This window comes from Aotus nancymaae, unplaced genomic scaffold, assembly GCF_030222135.1.
Source record: "Aotus nancymaae isolate 86718 unplaced genomic scaffold, 86718_ANA_hifiasm-v0.15.2.pri h1tg000017l, whole genome shotgun sequence".
NCBI lineage: Eukaryota > Metazoa > Chordata > Mammalia > Primates > Aotidae > Aotus > Aotus nancymaae.
This window is the reverse complement of record NW_026988429.1, coordinates 179,334-201,180: the sequence shown is the minus strand read 5'-3', so window position 1 is coordinate 201,180 and position 21,847 is coordinate 179,334. Positions and strand designations below refer to the sequence as shown.

General features: G+C 38.8%; 1 protein-coding gene and 1 non-coding gene across 13 annotated transcripts in view; one reads left to right on the top strand and one right to left on the bottom strand.

Moving 5' to 3' along the window:
- LOC135275608 (centrosome-associated protein ALMS1-like) overlaps positions 1-21,847 on the top strand; it is a 271,819-nt gene that overhangs the window by 114,071 nt on the left and 135,901 nt on the right. For all 12 annotated transcript variants that reach the window (XR_010343217.1, XR_010343218.1, XR_010343219.1 and 9 more), the window contains 2 exons: positions 609-850; positions 11,447-11,572. Coding sequence is in view for 8 of the 12 variants with exons in the window: in XM_064377819.1 (XP_064233889.1) it covers positions 609-850; positions 11,447-11,572 (368 nt within the window). In the remaining 4 variants the exon portion in view is untranslated. The remainder of the gene's footprint in view (positions 1-608; positions 851-11,446; positions 11,573-21,847) is intronic.
- Positions 15,333-15,439, bottom strand: LOC135275641 (U6 spliceosomal RNA). Its single transcript, XR_010343246.1, has one exon. It is a non-coding gene; the product is annotated as a U6 spliceosomal RNA (small nuclear RNA).

Genomic DNA, 21,847 nt, shown 5'->3' with positions numbered 1-21,847 from the left:
CTGTTTTTTGAAATCCAGACACTCAGTTCAGCACATACACAAAGGAGGAGAGGAAGATTAGGCTTAACCTCCTTTGGTGGGAGGTATCTACATCTGTTATTTGGACTTCTTCTTAAAGCAAAATTTGTTTCTTCTTTCCAATTATTTATGTATTCAATTATTTACTTGCTCCATTCTTTTAATATTAATTCTCTATGATCTCAAGATACAACTACAACCTTGAAAACTCCTGGTTCTCCCAGAACTTCTTGACGGAACGTTCTGTTTCTTGTTTATCTTTGTATACTGTGTGCATGTAGTACAGTCCCTAATTTATAGTGGACATCCAGTAATTTGAAAAAATATATTTTTAATTCAGCTGAAAAATAGCATTTACATTCTAAATTAAAAGTAAGTTTTCAGATAAAAGTAAACACACGTGGTAACACTGTATGAAACCAAATAAAGGGTATTGCAGAAATTTTACCGTAACAACATTTGTCATTGATGTGTCCACAAAATACTCCTATAGCTACTAAAATATTCCTTGAAACCACTTTTGGAAAGAGATTTCAGTTTCTAATCGGCCAAGAATATAACCTGCTATATTCTTTGTTTTTTTTGGTCAGATTACCAGAGAAGAAAAAGACTCCACTTTCTGCTTTCTCTGAAAAATTGTCATCTGATGCAGTCACTCAGATAACAACAGAAAGTCCAGAAAAGACCCTATTTTCATCTGAGATTCTTATTAATCCCGAAGATTGTGGACATGAAATTACAGAGCCCAGTAACCAGAAACTACGCAAAGCTTCTGTCAAGTTTGCTTCATCATCTTCAGTCCAACAGGTTACTTTTTCTTGTGGAACAGATGGTAAGAGAATATGATTACATTTTAGGTTGTTAGACCACTCTTTTGTGTAATTATCTTAGAAGTGATTGTGTCTTTCTAGTCAGAAAACCTAATTTTAATTTAAGAATTAGGGGCTCTATGATTATATCTGTCTTTTATTTACATAGCTGTCAACAGAATATGATTTATTATATTTTTATCTTAATTTCTAGCAGAGTTAACCTATAGAACTTATGCTGTTTGTGGTTAAAACTTACTTTTGCCTCGTCATATTTGCAGTAAAAATACAAGTAGTTCATAACAGCTTGAAAGTAATTGAGGTCTGCTTTTAAGTGGGCAGATAAATTATCTTGTATTATAGTAATGTTATATACTATGTATATAGAGAGAGTATGTATATACTATAACAAATAGATGCATAAACATATGTTAGTGCAAACACGATAGCAGTTTTTCTCTTGCTTATAAAGCAATCAGCAGAGACCCAGGTTGACTGCTTGCTCTGTTGTCTTTAAAATACATAACCCAAAGTTATATTGGATTTACCTTCATGGTCAACTGGAAGAAACAAAAAGCATGGAGGAGCACACATAGGAGGTGTTTACAGGCCAGGTCTGGTAGTAACCCAAATCACTTTCCACTGGCCAGGAATGTAGTTTAGCTGTGTTTTCCAAAATTCAAAAGAAATGGATTTTGGTGAACAGCTAGCAGTCTCTACCGTAATGTCAACATTTAGAGTGTTTTATGTGCTATAGTTTCAGTGATATTTTGATAGTACTTTTATATACAACGTTTAGAATTACAGCAAATTGTAAATTATTTTCTTTTTTGGGTAAGTAGCAGGAAAATTAACAAGTTAGTTTCCATTCTTCCCCAAATGAAGATGGAAACTTTACTAATTTTTAAAATATTTACTGTTTTAGACAAATCTGGGCTAAGTACATTTTAAGTTTCTCTACTTACACAAAAAACTTGCCTATCTACACATATAGATGAAATATACCTAAACATAAAGAAAATTCTTTGAGTCAGCATTGAAATTGCATTGAAGTAAGTACATTTATATATTAAGATGGTTATCATTCTTGAACATTTTTCTTATGAAACTAAAGCATACCAAAATATATATATATATATATATATATATATATATATATATAAAGTTTAATAAATTATCACAACACCTTTATGTGTTGGTTACCTATTGCCACAGTGATACAGTATAACAGCCTGTAAAATCTCCATAGTTTATAACAGTAAACATTTGTTTTTCTTACTTACAGGCTTATGTGTCAATTGGACTTTGGCTGGGCTGGCTGTAAGCTACAGAAATGGTTTGGGTCTGTTTCAGATACTTCTTTCTGAGACTCAGGCTAATGGGTCAATAGCTATCCTAGGGTGTGGTATGCTAATGGTGGTGGCAGAAACACAAGCGAAGAAACAGCTATAAAAGCATATTTTAAACCTCTACTGTCATCAAATGGATCAAGGTATAGAGACAGTGATTTATGGGTCATATAAATTTTTTATCAAAGAATATTTGCTTTACTAATACAGTATTATTTTCAATACTGTGGATGAAAAGTAAAAATTTATGAGGTGTTTTTTTTTGGGCACAAAACATTATTTTAAGGTACAAAGAATAGTATGTTAAATACATGACTGCTTACCCATTACTTTAAATTAATAAGTCCCTCTACCTCTCTCCAGCCCTTTTTTCCTTTCCTGGAAGCAGCCATTATTTGCTGTGTATTTACTTCTTCCCCTACACAGGCAGTCCAAAGTAACTTTAAGACTACTGCATCCAAACAAAGTTTCTGAGAACTTCAAAAACTTCTTATTTGTCTCAGATCCATATCCATGTGATAGCTGTTTCTGCTATGAGTCCATTATAATTTTGTCCAATCATTGCTGTTAATTTTCTCCAACCTGTGAACTGCATGGCAAATTCAGCCATTGCCATCAAATTTTATATACACTGATGGAGAAAGAAAATTAATAAATCAGTATTCTAACGATAACTGCAGCAATGACCAAATAGAAGTGGAGGCTACAGCTTTTTTTTCCTTTCTTTCTTTCTTTTGTTTTTTTGTTTGTTTTTTGCCTGACAGAGTGGTACAAATATTCCTAAGTTGTCTCAGACTTTACCACACTTGTATATATAGGGTTGAGGTCATTTTTTATTAATTTCTAGCACTGGACTTTCTTAGAGGTCACTTTGCCATGCCCAATGATAGAAATTAATACCTCTATATGATAATTATGCTTCTTTTTAAAAGTAACCTGATGTTTAAATCTTTAATCCATCAGGGGTTAAGTTTTGTAAGGAATGGGTCCAGTTTCAGCTTTCTGCACATGGTTAGAAAAAAACATAGGCAACACCATTCAGGACATAGGAATAGGCAAAGACTTCGTGACTGAAACACCAAAAGCAATGGCAACAAAAGCCAAAATAGACAAATGGGATCTAATTAAACTTAAGAGCTTCTGCCCATCAAGAGGAACAATCATTAGAATGAACCAGCAACCAACAGAATGGGAAAAAATTTTTGCAAGCTACCCATCTGACAAAGGGCTAATATCCAGAATCTACAAAGAACTAAAACAGATTTACAAGAAAAAAACAAGCCCATTCAAAAGTGGGCAAAAGACATGAACAGACACTTTATAAAAGAAGACATACATGAGGCCAACAATGAAAAAATGTTCATCATCACTGGTCATTAGAGAAATGCAAATCAGAACCACATTGAGATACCATCTCATGCCAGTTAGAATGGCGATTATTAAAATATCTGGAGACAACATGCTGGAGAGGATATGGAGAAATAGGAACGTTTTTATACTGTTACTTGACCTTGTTACTGGTCTCTTTAGATTTTGGATTTCTTCCTGGTTGATATGTTCCACGTTTCTAAGAATTTGTCCATTTTTTTCTAGCTTTTTCAATTCATTGGTACAAAGTTGTTCACAGTAGTGTCTCATCATTCTTTAAATTTCTGTGGTATAGGTTGTAATTTAGCTCTCTTTTTTTTTTTTAATCTCTGAGTTTGTTTACATGAGTCTTCCCTCTGTTTTTCTTAGTCTGGCTAAAGGTTTGTTGATTTTGTTTATCTTTTCAACAAACAAACTTTTGTTTCATCTTTTGTCTTGTTTTTCTCATTTCAATTTCATTTATTTCTGCTCTGATCTTTATGTTTTTTCTTTTACTAATTATGGATTTTGTTTTCTAGTTTATTAACATACATTATTAGGTTGTTTATTTGAAGTTTTTCTATTTTTTTTTTTTTATCATGTAGATGCTTATACCTAAAAACTTTCTTCTTAGTATTGCTTTTGCTGTATCCCATAGGTTTTGGTATGTTCTGTTTCCATTATCATTTGTTTCAATTTATAAATTTATTTCTTGATTTCTTTATTCACCCACTGGTCATATTGTTTCATTTCCATTCATTTTATAGTTTTCCAAAGTTCCTCTTGTTATTGATTTCTAGTTTTATTCCATTGTGATCAGAGAAATGACTTGATATAATTGCATTGATTTTTGAATTTTAAGACTTGTTTTGTGGCCTAAAATACGGCCTATCCTTGAGAATGATCCATGTGCTGAGAAGAATGTGTATTCTGCAGCCATTGGATGAAATGTTCTGTAAATATCTGTTAGGTCCATTTGATGTATCTTTCTTGATTTTCTGTCTAGATGATCTGTCCAATGCTGAAGGTGGGGTATTGAAGATTACAGCTATTATTGTATTTGGTTCTCTCCCTCTCTTTAGCTCTAAAAATACTTGCTTTATATATCTGGGTACTCCAGTGTTGGGTGCATATATGTTTACAATTGTTATATCCTCTTGCTGAATTGATCACTTTATCATTATATAATGTTTTTATAATTTTTTTTTTTTGGGACAGGATCTTGCTCTGTTGCCCAGGCTGGAGTGCAGTGGCATGGTCTTGGCTCACTACAACCTCTGCCTCCCAGGTTCAAGTGATTCTCCTACCTCAGCCTCCTGAGTAGCCAGATTACAGGCACCCGCCAAGAAACGCCTGGCTAATTTTTGTATTTTTACTGGAGATGGGGTTTCACCATGTTGGCCAGGCTGGTCTCAAACTTCTGACCTCATGATCCACCCACCTCGGCCTCCCAAAGTGCTGGATTATAGGCATTAGCCACCACGCCCGGCCATAATTTTTGTCTTAATGTCTATTTTGTCTGATATTAGTATAGCTATTCTTCCTGTCTTTTGGTTTCTATTTGTGTGGGATATCTTTTTCCATCCCTTTATTTTTAGTCTATTTGTGGTCTTTTAGGTTAATTGTGTTTCTCGTAGGGAATAGATTGTTGGGTCTTGTTTTTTTATGCATTCATTCAACCACTGTATGTCTTTTGAAAGGAGGAATCTACTGCTTTTGAGAGGAGTCTAGTGCTTTTTATTTTTTATTTTAGATTTGCCCTTTTGAGGCTATTTTCCAGATCCTGTAGGCATGCTTTATTCTTTTTTATTCCCTTTTTTCTTTTGTCTCCTCCGACTGTATTTTTAAATAGCCTGTCTTCAAGCTCATTGATGGTTTTCTTGTGTTTAATCAATTTTGCTGTTAAGAGTCTGATGCATTCTTCAGTCTGTTAAGTGTATTTTTCTATTCCAATTTTTCTGCTTGATTCTTTTTAGTTATTTCAGTCTTTTTGTTAAATTTATCTTACAGGATTCTGAGTTCTTCCTCTGTTATCTTGAATTCCTTTGAGTTTTCTCAAAAGAGATTTTTTTTTTAACAGAGTCTCACTCTGTCGCCAAGGCTGGAGTACAGTGGCACAATCTCGGCTCACTGCAGCCTCCACTCCCTGGGTTCAAGCAATTCTCCTGCCTCAGCCTTTTGAGTATCTGGGACTACAGGCATCTGCCACCATGCCCAGCTAATTTTTATATTTTTATTAGAGATGAGGTTTCACCATGTTGGCCAGGCTGGTCTTGAACGCCTGACCTCAAGTAATCCACCCGCCTTGGCCTCCCAAAGTGCTGGCATTACAGGCATGAGCCACTGCCCCCAGCCGAAAGAGATGTTTTGATTTATTTGTCTGAAAGATTCCATATCTCTGTTTCTCCAGGATTGGTTTCTAGTGTCATGTTTGGTGAGGTCATGTTTTCATTGATGGTCTTAAAGCTTGTGGATGTTTGTTGGTGTCTGAGCATTGAAGAATTAGGTACTTATTGTAGTCTTCACACACTGACTTTGTTTATACCCATCCTTCTTGGGAATGCTTTCCAGAAATTCAAAGGAAGTTGGGTGTTGTGGTCTGAGTTTTTTATCACTGTAGCTATATCTCCATTAGGGGACACCTCAAACCTAGTAACACTGTGGCTCTTGCACACTCATAGAGGTACCACTTTGGAGGTTGTATTTGTCCATTTTCAAACTACTGTAAGTATGCTACCTGAGACTGGGTAATTTATAAAGAAAGGGGGTTTAATTGACTCAGGTCTGCATGGCTGGGTAGGCCTGAGGAAACTTAAAGTCATGGCAGAAGGTGAAGGGAAAGCAAGACACATCTTACATGGTGGCAGGAGAGAGAGGGGGCTCAGGGAAAAATGCCACGTTAAAACCATCAAGATCTCATGAGAATTCTCTCAGTATTACAAGAACAGCATGAGAGAAACTGCCCTCCATGCTCTGGTCACTTCCCACCAGTTCCCTCCCTCAACATGTGGGGATTATAATTTGAGATGAGAGTTGGGTGGGGACACAGAGCCAAACCATATTATTCCTCTCCTGTCCCCTCCCAAATCTCATGTCCTTTTCACGTTTGAAAACCAATCGTGCCTTCCCAACAGTCCCCCAGAGTCCTAACTCATTCTAGCGTTAACCCAAAAGTTCAAGTTCAAAATCTTATCTGAGACAGGGCAGGTAGGTCCCTTCTGCCTATGAACGTGTAAAATAAGAAAACAAGTTAGTTACTTCCAAGGTACAGTGGAGGTAAAAGCACTGGGCAAATGTTCCCATTCCAAATGAGATAAGTTGGCTAAAACAAAGGGGTTATAGGCCCCATTCCAGTTGGAAACCTGGCTGAGCAGTCATTAAATCTTTAAATCTCAAAGCTCCAGAATTTCCTTTGACTCCATGTTATACATCCAGGGCACGCTGATGCAAGGGATGGGCTCCCACAGCCTTGGGCAGCTCCACCCCTGTGGCTTTGCAGGATACAGTCCCCACAGCTACTGTCATGAGCTGGTGTTGAGTGCCTGTGGCTTTTCCAGGTGCACAGTGCAAGCTTTTGGTGGATCTACCATTCTGGGGTCTTTAGGATGATGGCCCTCTTCTCACAACTCCACTAGGCAGTGCCCAAGTAGGGACTGTTAATGGGGGCTCCAACCCCATATTACCACTCTGCATTGCCCTAGTAGAGGTTCTCCATAAGGGCTCTGCCCCTGCAGCAGACTTCTGCCTGGACATCCAGGCATTCATGTATCCTCTGAAATCTAGGTGGATGCTCCCAAAGCTCAACTCTTGTCTTCTTCACACCTGTAGGCCCAACACCACGTGGAAGCTGCCCATGCTTGGTGCTTGCATCCTCTGAAGCAATGTCCTGAGCTGTACCTTGTTCCCTTTTAGCCACAGTTGGAACTGGAGCAGCTGGGACACAGGGCCCCAAGTCCCAAGGCTGCACAGAGAAGCTAGGTCATGGACCTGGCCCACAAAACCATATTTCCCTCCTAGTCCTTCCGGCCTGTGATGGAAGGGACTCCAGTTAAGATCTCTGGACTGCCCTGGAGACACTTTCCCCATTATCTTGGCTGTTAACATTTGGCTCCTCATTACTTACGCAAACTTCCGCAGCCAGCTTGAATACCTTGAATGAGTTTTTCTTTTCTACCACATAGTCAGGCTGCAAATTTTCCAAACCTTCATGTTCTGCTTCCCTTTTAAACCTACGTTCCAATTTCAGACTCTCTCTTTGTGAATATACATGACTGAATGCTTTCACAATAAGCCAGGTCACCTTTTGAATGCTTTGCTGTTCAGAAATTTCTCCCGCCAGATGCCCTGAATCATCTCTTTCAAGTTCAGTGTTCCATAGATCTCTAGGGCGGGGGCAAAATGCTGCCAGTCTCTTTACTAATGCATAGCAAGAGTGACCTTTACTCCAGTTCCCAACAAGTTTCTCATCTCCATCTGAGACCACCTTAACCTGGACTTCATTGTCCATATTACTGTCAGCATTTTGGTCAGAGCCCATTCTGTTCCCAACAAGTTTCTCATCTCCATCTGAGACCACCTTAACCTGGACTTCATTGTCCATATTACTGTCAGCATTTTGGTCAGAGCCCATTCTGTAAGCCTTTTGGATGTTCCAGACCTTCCCACATCTTCCTGTCTTCCTCTAAGCCCTCCAAACTGTTCCAACCTCTGCCTGTTACCCAGTTACCGAGTTGTTTCAGCTTTTTCAGATTATAGTAGTACCCCACTTCTGGTACCAATTCTTTGTATTAGTTCCTTTTCACATTGCTTTAGAGATACTTCCTGAGACTGGCTAATTTACAAATAAAAGAGGTTTAATTGACTCACAGTTCCACATGGCTGAGAAGGTCTCAGGAAACTTACAGTCATGGCAGAAAGTGAAGGGGAAACAAGACATGTCTTACATGGCAGCAGGAGAGAGAGAGCACAGGGGAAACTGCCACTTTTAAACCATCAAGATCTCATGAGAACTCCCTCACTATCATGAGAACAATGTGGGAGAACCACCCCTATAATGTAGTCACCTCCTACCAGGTCTCTGCCTTGACATGTGGAGATTACAATTTGAGATGAGATTTGAGTGGGGACTCGGAGACAAACCATATCAGAAGTCTTTGATAAGGTCCAGAAGAATTCTCTGGGTTACTAGGTAGAGACTCGTGTTCCCTTCCTTTACTTTCTCCCAAAGAAATGGAGTCTCTCTCTGTGCTGAGCTGTTTGGAGCTGGGGGAGGGGTGACACAAGCACCCCTGTGGCTGTGGCCACCACCAGTGGGATTGTTCTAGGTCAGACCTGAAGCCAGCACACAACTGGGTCTCACCTGAGGTCTACAGTAACCACTTCCTGGATACTGCTTATGTTTGCTCAAGACCCTGGGGCTCTACAATCAAAAGATGGCAAAACCAGGCAGTCTTGTGTGCTTCCCTTCAGGGTGGCGATTTCCTCTGGCCCTAGGCAGGTACAGAATTGCTGTCTGGGAACCATGACCTGAAACCTTAGTGCTTTATTCTGCTGTGGCTGAACTGGCATCCATGCCACAAGACAAAGTTCTTCCCGTTCTTTCCTCTTTTTTCCATAAACAGAGAAGTCACTCCCCATGGCCACCACTGCCCCAGGCTTGTGGTGAGTACTGCTTGCCTACCACTGATATTCATTCAAGGCCCAAGGGCTCTTTTGTCAGTTTGGGATGAATGTTGCTAGGCCTGGGACTCTCCCTTCAGGGCAGTGGTCTCCCCTGTGGCCCAAGGCAGGTCCAGAAATGCCATTCACAAGCCAAGACCTGGAATTAGGAACTCCTGGAGCCTACTTGGTACTCTACCCCTCTGTGGCTGAGCTGGCACCTAACTGCAGAACAAAGTCCTAGTTCATCTTCCATCTCCCTTTCTCAGGCAAAGGGATCCTCTCTCTCCTTATAGCCACCATGTTTGGGAATGTGCACGCCTGAAGCCAGCACATCTCTAGAGTCACCCAGGTGAGAACTGCCTGCCTACCACTGCTGACTATTCAGGACCCAAGTGCTCTTCAGTCAGCAGATGATGAATCCCACTCAGACTGGGTCCTTCCTTGCAAGGCAGCGGGTTCCTTTCTGGCCCAGGGTGTGTCTAGAAATGGTGTCCAGAAGCCAAGTCATGGAATAGGGGCCTCAGGACTCTGCCTGGCATCTCTGTCGTATCTTGGCTGAGCTGGTATCCAGGTTGCAAGACAAAGGCCTGTTTAATTTTCCATCTTCCTAAATTGAAAGGAAGGAATCTCTCCTGAAGCTGCAAGCTGTGCTGCCTGGGTTTGGGTGTGGAGTGGTGCAAGTGCTCCCTTAGCCATTTTGGCTGGTGTCTTACTAGGTTGCATGCCCCCCAAGTCCCCTGGCTCTGATTCTAGTACATCACCAAGACTTTCCTGGGAATTGCATTTCTTATTACTTTAGGCTATGGTATAAGCTATTTTATCACAGAAACCCTAAATTACAGGTAAGTAGTCTAGAGCAGATAACTGAGCTGCATATGTGCTCTGGCATCCTTCCATCTCTGGAAGTGTGACTTCCATTTCTGGGTCTAGAGTAACTAACTGCTACAGCTATCATGATTTGCAGTACCTAGGAAGTGGGGGGCTTTAATGGGATACCTTTATCTGAATGCCTGGAAGTTGCACACATTCTCTCGCTCATCCTACAGGAGGAACAAAGTTATTCACACGTACATACATGGCTGGGTGGGAGATTGGATAACATAGTATATAGATGTAAGGAGGGAGGGAAGTTGGACACGAGGGGACATTAGACAGTTTCTACCAATCATGAATGAAAAACTAATATATGAAAAAAAATTAAACCTCCATAAGGGCATATTTTAAAAGTGAGATTCCATTTACCCTTATTAGCAGTTAATCATTTCTTAATGACCATACATATACATATGAGGAAGAGTAAATAGTCACAGACAGTAAGCAATTTAGCCGTCAGTACTTTTTTTTAAAACTTCATAAATGGTGTAATTTTTCACTTTGAAAAAGAGAATTTATTTCAGGTGGATCATGGGGGAGAATAAGTATAAGCCGGAAAGTCTTCATTCTCAGAATTCTTTATAATTGGACATTTTAACTCAACCTAAATTTTCAACATTAGAGTAAGAGTTGACTATCTTTAACCTGTGGTATAACCATAGAAGTGTGAAGAATAGGAAGTAAAATGAATATTATAAAGTAGAAAAGCTGAATTTCAAATTATGCATACTGTATGCAGACAGCTTTGTAAACACATAAAAAAACAGGAAAAGATGGGTAAGATATACATTAAAATGTTAATAATAATTATCCTTGAGTGGTAGGACCTTGTAGTTTTTACTTTTATGTATTTTCTTAATATTGAAAATTAATAGTCTTGCAGTAGAAACTGTTTTGAAGCTCTGTCACATAGATGAGAATTAGACTTAAGGTCTATGACTCTGGAAGCAGAGTAAGACCAGTATAAACGGTTAATTATGACCAGTGGGTTCAATGTAAGATAAGATGTTTTTTGGTTAGAGTCATCTGTATATGGAATGGAATGTTAAAAAGTCATCTCAATGAAACCTATCCCTACCATTCTATTTAAACTCTCTTTTCTCCACATCGTAAACCCCAATTTCTCCTGTATGCCTGATTACCCTCAGCATTTCTGTATTTTCCCTGTATCACTTATAATTTATTAAAATGCTAGATAATTTACTTATTTAGTATGTTAATTATTTACTCTCTATTTTCCTCCTCAGAATTCTCATTCTTCTTGAAGGCAGAGATACATTTCTGTCTGTTTACTCATACATTCCAAAAATCATGAACACTGCCTGGCACATAGAAGGCATTCCATATTTGTTCAATGAATTGATAAATGTCTGATTTTTACCTCCTTAGGTCAGCCTTTATTATTGCCATATAAGCCTTCTGGTAGCACGAAGATGTACTATGTTCCACAGTTAAGACAAATTCCTCCATCTTCGGATTCCAAATCAGATACCACCGTTGAAAGCTCCCATTCAGGTATTATGCAGAAATTATTCAAAATTTTATTATTCAAGATTTTATTTGTGTTTTGACTAGTTGATTCTGAAGTGACAAAAGGCAAGTGCTCTTTAATTTTTCAGTGAAATATGGAACTTTTCATACCTTGATCTCTGGTTCAGAGAGGTGAGTTATTTGATCAGATATATTATATACACATAAGCATTTATAAATATTCGATGAAGGAAATTGTATGGATCATTATTTGGGTTAGTGGGCTCCATCTAGGGCAAAGTTTCTAAGCTTTCTTGGTTTACCGCACCCTTAGTATTTCATTGATTTATTTTCTCAGCTTTATGTATAATAAACAATTAGTTTCTTCAAATAGCAACTAAAGAATTAGGACATAAATACTAATTGTTTTGATCTAATGACTTAACAAAATTGTTATTTCTTTTTGGTTTTGGTGTTTGAAAGAAAATTTTGTTCATAAATAACCACGGTTACTTACTAATGACATATGTGTAGCTGTTAGACACTGTGCAACTTCCCAAACTGTGAGATGAGACTGGACACTCTTATTTTCTGCTTTTTATTACAGCAGCTGCCAAAAATCCAGCTTTTGCAAAGGCACAACATTGAAAGGAACATAGCACTATCTGATGACACTTTGACCTTGAGCTAGTAGTTTATCACTATCCTTTACCTAGAATTTAAAAATATCTTGTGGCATCCCTGTGAATCCACTATGGAGGAGCTGCAGAGTTAGGAAATGAATAGTACCCCATGGAGGGACTAGATAAGTATTTCCTGTGGGGATTTTAAGTTAAGGGTGCAGAGTTGGTCTTGTGTTGGGTTTTGATTGGTGGGACAGTGTTTTGAGTTGTCCACAGGGGATGACTTGGTTTACTTTAGACAAATTGTTTTTTCCATGATTGTCCATAAATATCACTATATGTATAGAAATTACAAAGAAAGGAGAAGTTGTTCCTGGTCTTAGGTAGACATTTTAGTTACTTTTATATGAAAGAGAACCAAAGTAGCTTCTGATGGTAACTGCATTAAAGCCTCTGATACAGCCTTGCTTAATTTCCTATAATGATGGCATTGAAAAAAGAACCACAAAAATACTCACCAAAAGTTAAGATTAAGTTTATTGCATAAGTGAAGAAATGTTTACTCCTTACAAGTCTATGGTTTTAAGAACACTCTTATTGGCTACCGGAAAGAAAACAAGCTCACTTATTGATTATAGGTAGAAAAATCTTATATCCCACTTACTCATAGTTCAAAAGACAGAATGTCTGTGAACAGTAGAAACCTGGTCAGATGTGCCAATACTTTCTGAGGCCTCCATTGTCCTACCATCCATATATGTCACTAGCACTTCCATCTGGTTGGAGAGATTAACTTAGAGAAAGATTGAACAGTGTGGGTAATGAGAGAAGAAAATGACTCAGGAGGGGCACACTGTATCCTGAGAAATATAGTGTCTGTAATAAAGTACCGTATGCATCAGTATGACAAGAAGAGATCTAGTTGCCATACACACTTGAGATTGTTTTTTCATGTTCACCATCTATTCTGAGAGTGAGGAAGTTGGGAATAGAAAACAATCCTTTCTCAGACCCATAGACCTATACTAGATGAAAGCCTAGGAATTGTTCTAATTCCTAGCCATTATCTATGAATATGTTGTATATCTATAGCTGTGAGAGGAGCCAATTAGCGTTTGGAGCCAAGAGCAAGACATACATCATTGTTAGCAAATATTTGGGCGAAATAATTGTTCTTCAGTGAGAATAAGTAAATAATAGAAATCATAAGATCCAAATAACAACAACGACAAAAAACCAAGGCAACAGCATCCAAAGAAAGAGATAAATGTTTGGAAATTAACCAGTCTTTTTTTTTTTTTTTTTTTTAATTGCATTTTAGGTTTTGGGGTACATGTGAAAAACGTGCAAGGTTGTTGCATAGGTGCATACGTGGCAGTGTGATTTGCTGCCTCCCTCCCCTTCACCTATATCTGGCATTTCTCCCCATGCTATCCCTCCCCAACTCCCCACCCCCTCGCTGTCCCCCCAACTCCCCCCCAACAGACCCCCGTGTATAGTGCTCCCCTCCCTGTGTCCATGTGTTCTCCTTGTTCAACACCCGCCTATGAGTGAGAACATGTGGTGTTTGATTTTGTGTTTTTGTGTCAGTTTGCTGAGAATGATGGTTTCCAGGTTCATCCATGTCCCTACAAAGGACGCGAACTCCTCGTTTTTAATGGCTGCATAATATTCCATGGTGTATATGTGCCACATTTTTCCTGTCCAGTCTATCATCAATGGGCATTTGGGTTGGTTCCAGGTCTTTGCTATTGTAAACTGTGCTGCAATGAACATTAGTGTGCATGTGTCCTTATAGTAGAACGATTTATAATCCTTTGGATATATGCCCAGTAATGGGATTGCTGGGTCAAATGGAATTTCTATTTCTAGGTCCTTGAGGAATCGCCACACTGTTTTCCACAGTAGTTGAACTAATTTACACTCCCACCAACAGTGTAAAAGTGTTCCTATTTCTCCACATCCTCTCCAGCATCTGTTGTCTCCAGATTTTTTAATGATCGCCATTCTAACTGGCGTGAGATGGTATCTCAATGTAGTTTTGATTTGCATTTCTCTAATGACCAGTGATGATGAGCATTTTTTCATATGTTTGTTGGACTCATGTATGTCTTCTTTTGTAAAGTATCTGTTCATATCCTTTGCCCATTTTTGAATGGGCTTGTTTGTTTTTTTCTTGTAAATCTTTTTTAGCTCGTTGTAAATTCTGGATATCAGCCTTTGTCAGACGGGTAGGCTGCAAAATTTTTTCCCATTCTGTTGGTTGTCGATTCACTCTATTGACTGTTCCTTTCGCCGTGCAGAAGCTGTGGAGTTTGATTAGGTCCCATTTGTCTATTTTGGCTTTTGTTGCCAATGCTTTTGGTGTTTTGGTCATAAAGTCCTTGCCTACGCCTATGTCCTGAATGGGTTTGCCTAGGTTTCCATCTAGTGTTTTTATGGTGTTAGGTCTTATGGTTAAGGTTTTAATCCATCTAGAGTCTATTTTAGTGTAAGGTGTCAGGAAGGGGTCGAGTTTCTGCTTCCTGCATATGGCAAGCCAGTTTTCCCAACACCACTTATTGAACAGGGACTCCTTTCCCCATTGCTTGTTTTTATCAGGTTTGTCAAAGATCGGGTGGTTGTAGATATGTTGTGTCGCCTCTGACGCCTCTGTTCTGTTCCATTGGTCTATATCTCTGTTTTGGTACCAGTACCATGCTGTTTTGATTACTGTAGCCTTGTAGTAGAGTTTGATGTCCGGTAGTGTGATGCCTCCTGCTTTGTTCTTTTTGCTTAGAATTGACTTGGCTCTGCGGGCTCTCTTTTGGTTCCATATGAAGTTTAAGGTGGTTTTTTCCAGTTCTGTGAAGAAGGTCATTGGTAGCTTGATGGGGATAGCGTTGAATCTATAAATTACTTTGGGCAGTATGGCCATTTTCACGATATTAATTCTTCCTAACCATGAACATGGAATGTTTCTCCATCTGTTTGTGTCCTCTCTTATTTCGTTGAGCAGTGGTTTGTAGTTCTCCTTGAAGAGGTCCTTTATGGTTCCTTGTTGGTTGTATTCCTAGGTATTTTATTCTCTCTGTAGCAATTGTGAATGGCAGTTCGTTCTTGATTTGGCTCTCTTTAAGTCTGTTATTGGTGTATAGGAATGCTTGTGATTTTTGCACATTGATTTTGTATCCTGAGACTTTAAAAATATGGAACGCTTCACGAATTTGCGTGTCATCCTTGCGCAGGGGCCATGCTAATCTTCTCTGTATCGTTCCAATTTTAGTATATGTGCTGCCGAAGCGAGCACATTAACCAGTCTTAATAGCAAGCCAGGGAGTATTTATTCAAGAAAAATGGCTGAATCCCACTAAGAACAGTAAGCGTTTTCATTTTAACTTGCCCTAATCGTCCCATTCCCAGTACCTCCGCTCAGTGATAGCCTTAAGAAATACAACTTTCTTTCCCAAGACCAAAGGAAGCAAAATGGAGCTGGATCTGTCTTTAAACTTCCTTCCCAAAGAATTGTCAGTATTTGACCTATCTCATGGTTCCATGGAAGATTTCACTGAAAAGGCTTGTCTTTACTTGACCTGACTGGGAGCCATCCAGTTCTAAAGGCCTCTGGTGAAGGAGAGGGAAAGAAGTTTATCAAAAACATTTTTACAGGCAAGTATTTTAATGTTAAAATGGCTGAAGTGAGGACTAACAGTTGAGGTAGACAGTAAACTAACTGAAAAGCTTAAAAGGAAAACTTAAGGATAAGAGGTTGATGGGTGCTTTGAAAGGCTCTGACATATTCCTAAGACTCTGGGAGATCCCATACAGTCATAGGCCTGTGTATTCTCGGGAAAGACCCCAGGGGCCAAGTGTTATCTCTGGTTGATGTTGAGGCTCTATATAAGAAGAAAAGGGAAGGCTAAGGTAGAGTTGACAGCTGCCTAGGTCAGTGCTGAAGGTACATCCCAATATGTGCATGGAGCCATTTGATGAAGGCTGGGAGATTTATTGGTTCTAGGCATTTAAGGAAATCTCTGTTCAGGCATTAGCTGACCACTAAGCTAATTGAGTAGTAACTGCAATGGCCACACGTAACAAAGAATATAGACTTTACAGAATTAGTTTAGAAAAGTTATTAAACAAACAACATAAAGCAACAACAAACCCAGGGATGGAAGTAGAATCTGATTTCCAGAGTTGCTACGTTGTATTATTTAAATGTCCAGGCCAGGTGCGATGACTCACTCCTATAATACCAGAACTCTGGGAGGCCGAGATGGGAGGATTGCCTGAGCCCAGGAGTTTGAGATCAACCTGGGCAATAGCAAGACCCTGTCTCTGCAAAAAATTAAAAGTCAGCCTGGCATGATGGTCTACGTCTGTAGTCCCAGCTACTTGGAAGGCTGAGGCATGAGTATCACTTGAACCTCGAAGTTTATAGCTGCAGTGAGCTCTGATTGTACCCCTGCTCTCCAGTCTGGACAACAGAGTGAGACCATGTCTCAAAGAACAAAAACAAAAAAACATAGTCAACAAAACAAAAAAATATATGTTAGACTTTATCAGAATTCAAAACTTCTGTACACAAAATACAGTCAGCAGAATGAAAAGGTGAATCACAGGAGAAAATACTTGCAAATCATTTATCTGATGAGGGATTAATATCTAGAATATGTAAAGAACTCTTAGAACAATAACCCAAATAATCTAATCCATAAATGGGCACAGAATCTGATGGACATTTCTCTAAGGAAGACGTGCAAATAGCCAATAGGCACATGAAAATCTTCTCTACATCATTAATCATGTTGAAATACCACCCCAAAACCACAGTAAGATACCACTTCACATCCATTAGAATTACTTATTTTAAAAAACAAACAGAATGGAACATTATCAGTGTTGTCAGGGACGTGGAGAATTTGGAACCCTTGCTTTTGCTGGCGGGAATGTAAAATGGTATAGCCAATATGAAAAACATTGTGGCTGTTCCTCAAAAAAATAAATATAGAATTAGTATGATCCAGTAATTCCACTTTTAAATATATACCCCAACTAAGTGAAAGTAGGATCTTGAAGAGCTGTTCATACACCCGATAACAGCATTATTCACAATGACCAAGAGGTGGAAACAACCCAAATGTCTGTTGATCTATGAATGGATAAACAAAATGTGATGTATATGTGCAATGGAGTATTATTCAGCCTTAAAGAGGAATGAAATTCTGATACATGCCACAATATAGATGAACTCTGAAGACATTAGGCCAAGCGAAATAAGCCAGTCAGAAAAGGACAAATAATGTGTAATTTTACTTATATAAGGTACCCAGAAAAGTCAGATTCATAGAGACAGAAAGTAGAACTGTGTTTACCAGGGGCTGGGGGTAGGGAGAGTGGGAAGTTATTGTTTAATGGGTACAGAGTTTAAGTCTGGGAAGATGAATAGATGGTGGTGATGGTTGCATAACAGTGTGAATATACTTAATGCCACTAAACTGTACACTTAAAAATGGTTACTTTGTTTTTTTTTTTTTTTTTTTTTTTTGAGATGGAGTCTTGCTTAGTCACCTAGGCTGGAGTATAGTGACACAATCTCGGCTCACTGCAGCCTCCGCCTCCCAGATTCAAGCAGTTCTCCTGCCTCAGCCTCCTGAGTAGCTGGGATTACAGGCATCTGCTACCATGCCCAGCTAATTTTTGTATTTTTAGCAGAGATGGGGTTTCACCATGTTGGCCAGGCTGGTCTCAAACTCCTGAACTCAAGTGATCTGCCCACCTCAGCCTCCCAAAGTGCTGGGATTATAGTTGTGAGCCACTGCACCAGTCATGGTTATGTTTTATGTATGTATTACCACAGTTAAAAAACTTAAGAAGTTACCAAAAAAAGAAACTTAATTGAATTTTAAAAGTAGAAATCTATCTTCCAAATCACTATTGAGTATATGAAATTAGCAAAATAATAGAACAAGAAACATAGGAAACTTTAAGATAGCATAAACAATTAAATCAGATGAGTAGAATTCAGTGAGATGTCTTTAGCTATGATAAATAATTTTAGCATACATTGATATTGTCTCATACATGTATTTAACTTAAGTTCAAATACATATATTTAACAAAAGAGGAGAGAAAGAATTTTAAAAGTACAGGTGTTTTGTGCATGCACTCTATCCTTTGTGAACATACGACTACGGAGGAGTATGTAATGAAAGATGGCAAACTTCGTTCTCAAAGTTCACTGTAGTCCTTGGGTTTGCCTTTTACAGTGTAAACATCGTATCTGGCTTGCCTGGGTGTGATTCTTGAGTTTGAAGAAATGTCTTTTTGGTACAGTATCAGGTATATCATCAAGTGGTCAGATTCAGGCGCAGTGACATGTTGCAAGCCTGGAGGAAAAAGTGGACCCTGGTGGGTCTCTTGAGCAGACAGGATGTCAGTTTCAGCATATGCCTTCGTAAGATACCTTCAAGGGTGATTTTGACCCTCTGACAAGGATTTCACCTCACATGCTGACTTTAAACCCTAAATTTCATTTAAAATGTATCTCTACTTTAGTTAAAAAATAGTAATGATTCCTGTATATGTTCACTTAGTAGGATATATAACCAAGGTTTAGTTGTTTTATTTTTTATTGTTTCCTTCATACTTTCCTGAATTTTCTACAATGATCAGGTTTTTTTTTTTTTTTTTAATGATAGGAGGCTGTCAGCTCATGTTCATGTGTTTATTCAAACAATAGGTATTAAAGATATTACCATGTTCCAAGCAGATATACTGTGGTAGGTGTTACAATTTCAGTATTGCTCAAAATAAACTATCATGGTGTTTATGTTCACGTTGGGTGACAGATAACCACAAATAAGTACATAATTACAAATGATAAATGCTAAGAAAATAAAGAGTTCCAAGATAAACAAGTAGACCCAGTTGTGTTTTACAAACTTATGAAGCCCTTTTCAAGGAAGAAACTTTTGAATTGAACTCCAGAGGATAAGGATGAGTTAGGTAGGCAAAGAGTGGAGTGTGAGACTGTTCTGGCCAGAGAGAACAAGATGGGGAAAACCCCTGAAGCAGAAAAGAGCTCGATGCATTTGACAAATGGAAAGAAGGCAGCGTGGATTGAAATTTCAACAAATTTAAAGATCTAATTGGTTTTCGTAGTGATTCATGAATCGGGCAACATCTCATTCTATAATAAAGAAAAGGTACATTGGGCATGGCAGAGCAGTTGGTTCTGGTAAGGTAGCCAGACCAGGAACAAGGAAACACAATACAAATAGTCCTCAATGTACAATGGTTCCACTTAACTATTTTTTGACTTTATGATGGTATGGAAGTGATACACATTTAGTAGAAACCATACTTCAGTATCACCATACTCATATGGTGATAATAAACTATATGAGCTATGTGATACTGTATTATAAAATAGGCTTCATGTTAGATGATTTTGTCCACTTGTAGGCTATTGTAAGTGTTCTGAACATGTTTAAAGTAGACTGGGCTAAGCTATGATGCTTGGTAGGTTAGGGGCATTAAATACATTTTTGACTTACAGTATTTTCAACTTATGATGGACTTAACGGGATATAACTCCATTGTAAGTGGTGGATCATCTGTAATACCAAAAAAAGCTTATTGATTAACATAGGTTACTTCAGGTTACTTTCCTGGTAAAGATTAAAGCAGAGAGAAGTTCCTTTTTATGCCAGCTCAGGGTAAACTGGCCCCTTTTTAAATTAGTTGCTGTGAATCTCTTGTTTTTAGAAAAAACTGGCCCATTTTGGGACTTTCCTTCTTCCTTAAAGTTTCAGTTTGGTTGTATGGCACAAGTGACTACATTTTGGTTTGGTCTGTTGGGGTCTAGTGCAACAGCTTAGTCTAAAATGATGGACTGCCATAAGTTTTATTTAACAGGGTAGAGCATAGTGGGCTAAGTAGCTTCAAGATCATGCAGGAGCCTATCAACTGTATTAAAATGTTTGGGTTTTATTCTAGTACTATTGCAAGTTATGGTTGATTTATACTTGTAAAGTTTATTCTTGCCACTATGTGGAGAAATGATTTATAAATGGGAAGGCAGAGAGCCATGCGGCGGCGGGTTAAAGTGCAAGTAGAGACACCAGTTAGTTAGAAATCTGTTGCTGTAGACGGTACTAGAGATGGTAGGTAGCATCAGTATTCATATTATCAATAGAGATAGGGAGAAATGGATAGTCAACTTCCTTTTAGAAATAGTTTCTCCTAGATTTGATGATAGAATATGAAGAGTGAGGGAGAAGAGCATGAAAAAAATGTCTGGAATGAGCAACTAGGTGAATAGAGGTTCCATTTGCTGAGTTGGAGATTGAGGAAGAAACAGATTTGGGGAAGATGATCAAAATATCTCATGTTAAAAATGAGATTCTGGCTGGGCGCAGTGGCTCACGCCTGTAATCCCAAGACTTTGAAGGGCCAAGGTGGGTGTATCATGAGGTCAAGAGATCAAGACCATCCTGGTCAACATGGTGAAATCCCATCTCTACTAAAAATACAAAAATTATCTGGGTGTGGTGGTGCACACCTGTAGTCCCAGCTACTTGGTAGGCTTAGGCAGGAGAATCGCTTAAACCCGGGAGGTGGAGGTTGCAGTGAGCCGAGATCATGCCACTGCACTCAAGCCTGGCGACAGAGCAAGACTCAGTCTCAAAAAAAAAAAAAGAGAGAGATTCCTGTTGTACACCCACATAGAGATGTTAGGTCTGCAATTGAATGTAGGCAGAGTTGATTTACACATGTTAAGTTTGTGTGCAATGCACGCCACATATAAGGTGGCACTATTCACATTATAAATATATACTTTCATGAAAACACACAGATGTGCATGAATACCCCATATCTTTAGAGTTCTGGAGCAATAATGTTAACTCTTGTGTTGCCCCAAACATAAATCTATACTTGCACATATTATAGCTATGCACAGGTACAGGAAAATCAGTATACCTACATTCACTGACACACACACATGTGGCTGCACTCTCTCTCAGCTGCCCGTCACCTCCTCTGAGGTTGATTCTCTTGCTCGTTCACCCACTGCTCTCAGAGATGTAATTGTTCCTCACCTGACTGAACTTGACAGAGCCACCTCTCTTGGAGAACAAGGGGGGTGGTGCAGAGTGTGCGTGTGCATGCTGCTGCTGGTGTGTACTCCCTAGGAGGATTTGTGAAGAGAATGACCACCATTTACAGTTGTTTGTGTTGTACCACAATGTATAGGTAACTTAAACATTTTTATTTGAGGAAGAGACATCTTTTTCTTATTTCCGTAAAAATGCTGTAAGAGCTAGGTGTGTTACCCTGAATGCTAGAGTCAGGTGCTGAGAAGAAAGGTCTTGGCCAATGGTATATTATTTGTTGTTCATCAGCATATACATTGGTGGTCGATAAGTTTATCTAGGAAGAGAAGAAAGACCAGTTCTGACTCCTTGAAGAGCTCCAGCATTAAGAGATTTGGCAAAAGAAAAGATAATAAGGTTCCAGAGAGGTAGGAGGCAAATAAGAGAAAGTGATGTTACAGAAGTTGAGAAGAGACCAATATAATCTGTCTATTTGGCCTAGAAGGCTTGGTATTATCCTTGCAATCTGTCCTGAAAAACTCTTCATGGCTTACTGTGCACTAAACTGATGAGACTGGTACTTACCTAATTCTTATTGCCGTACCCATACTAGGAGTTCA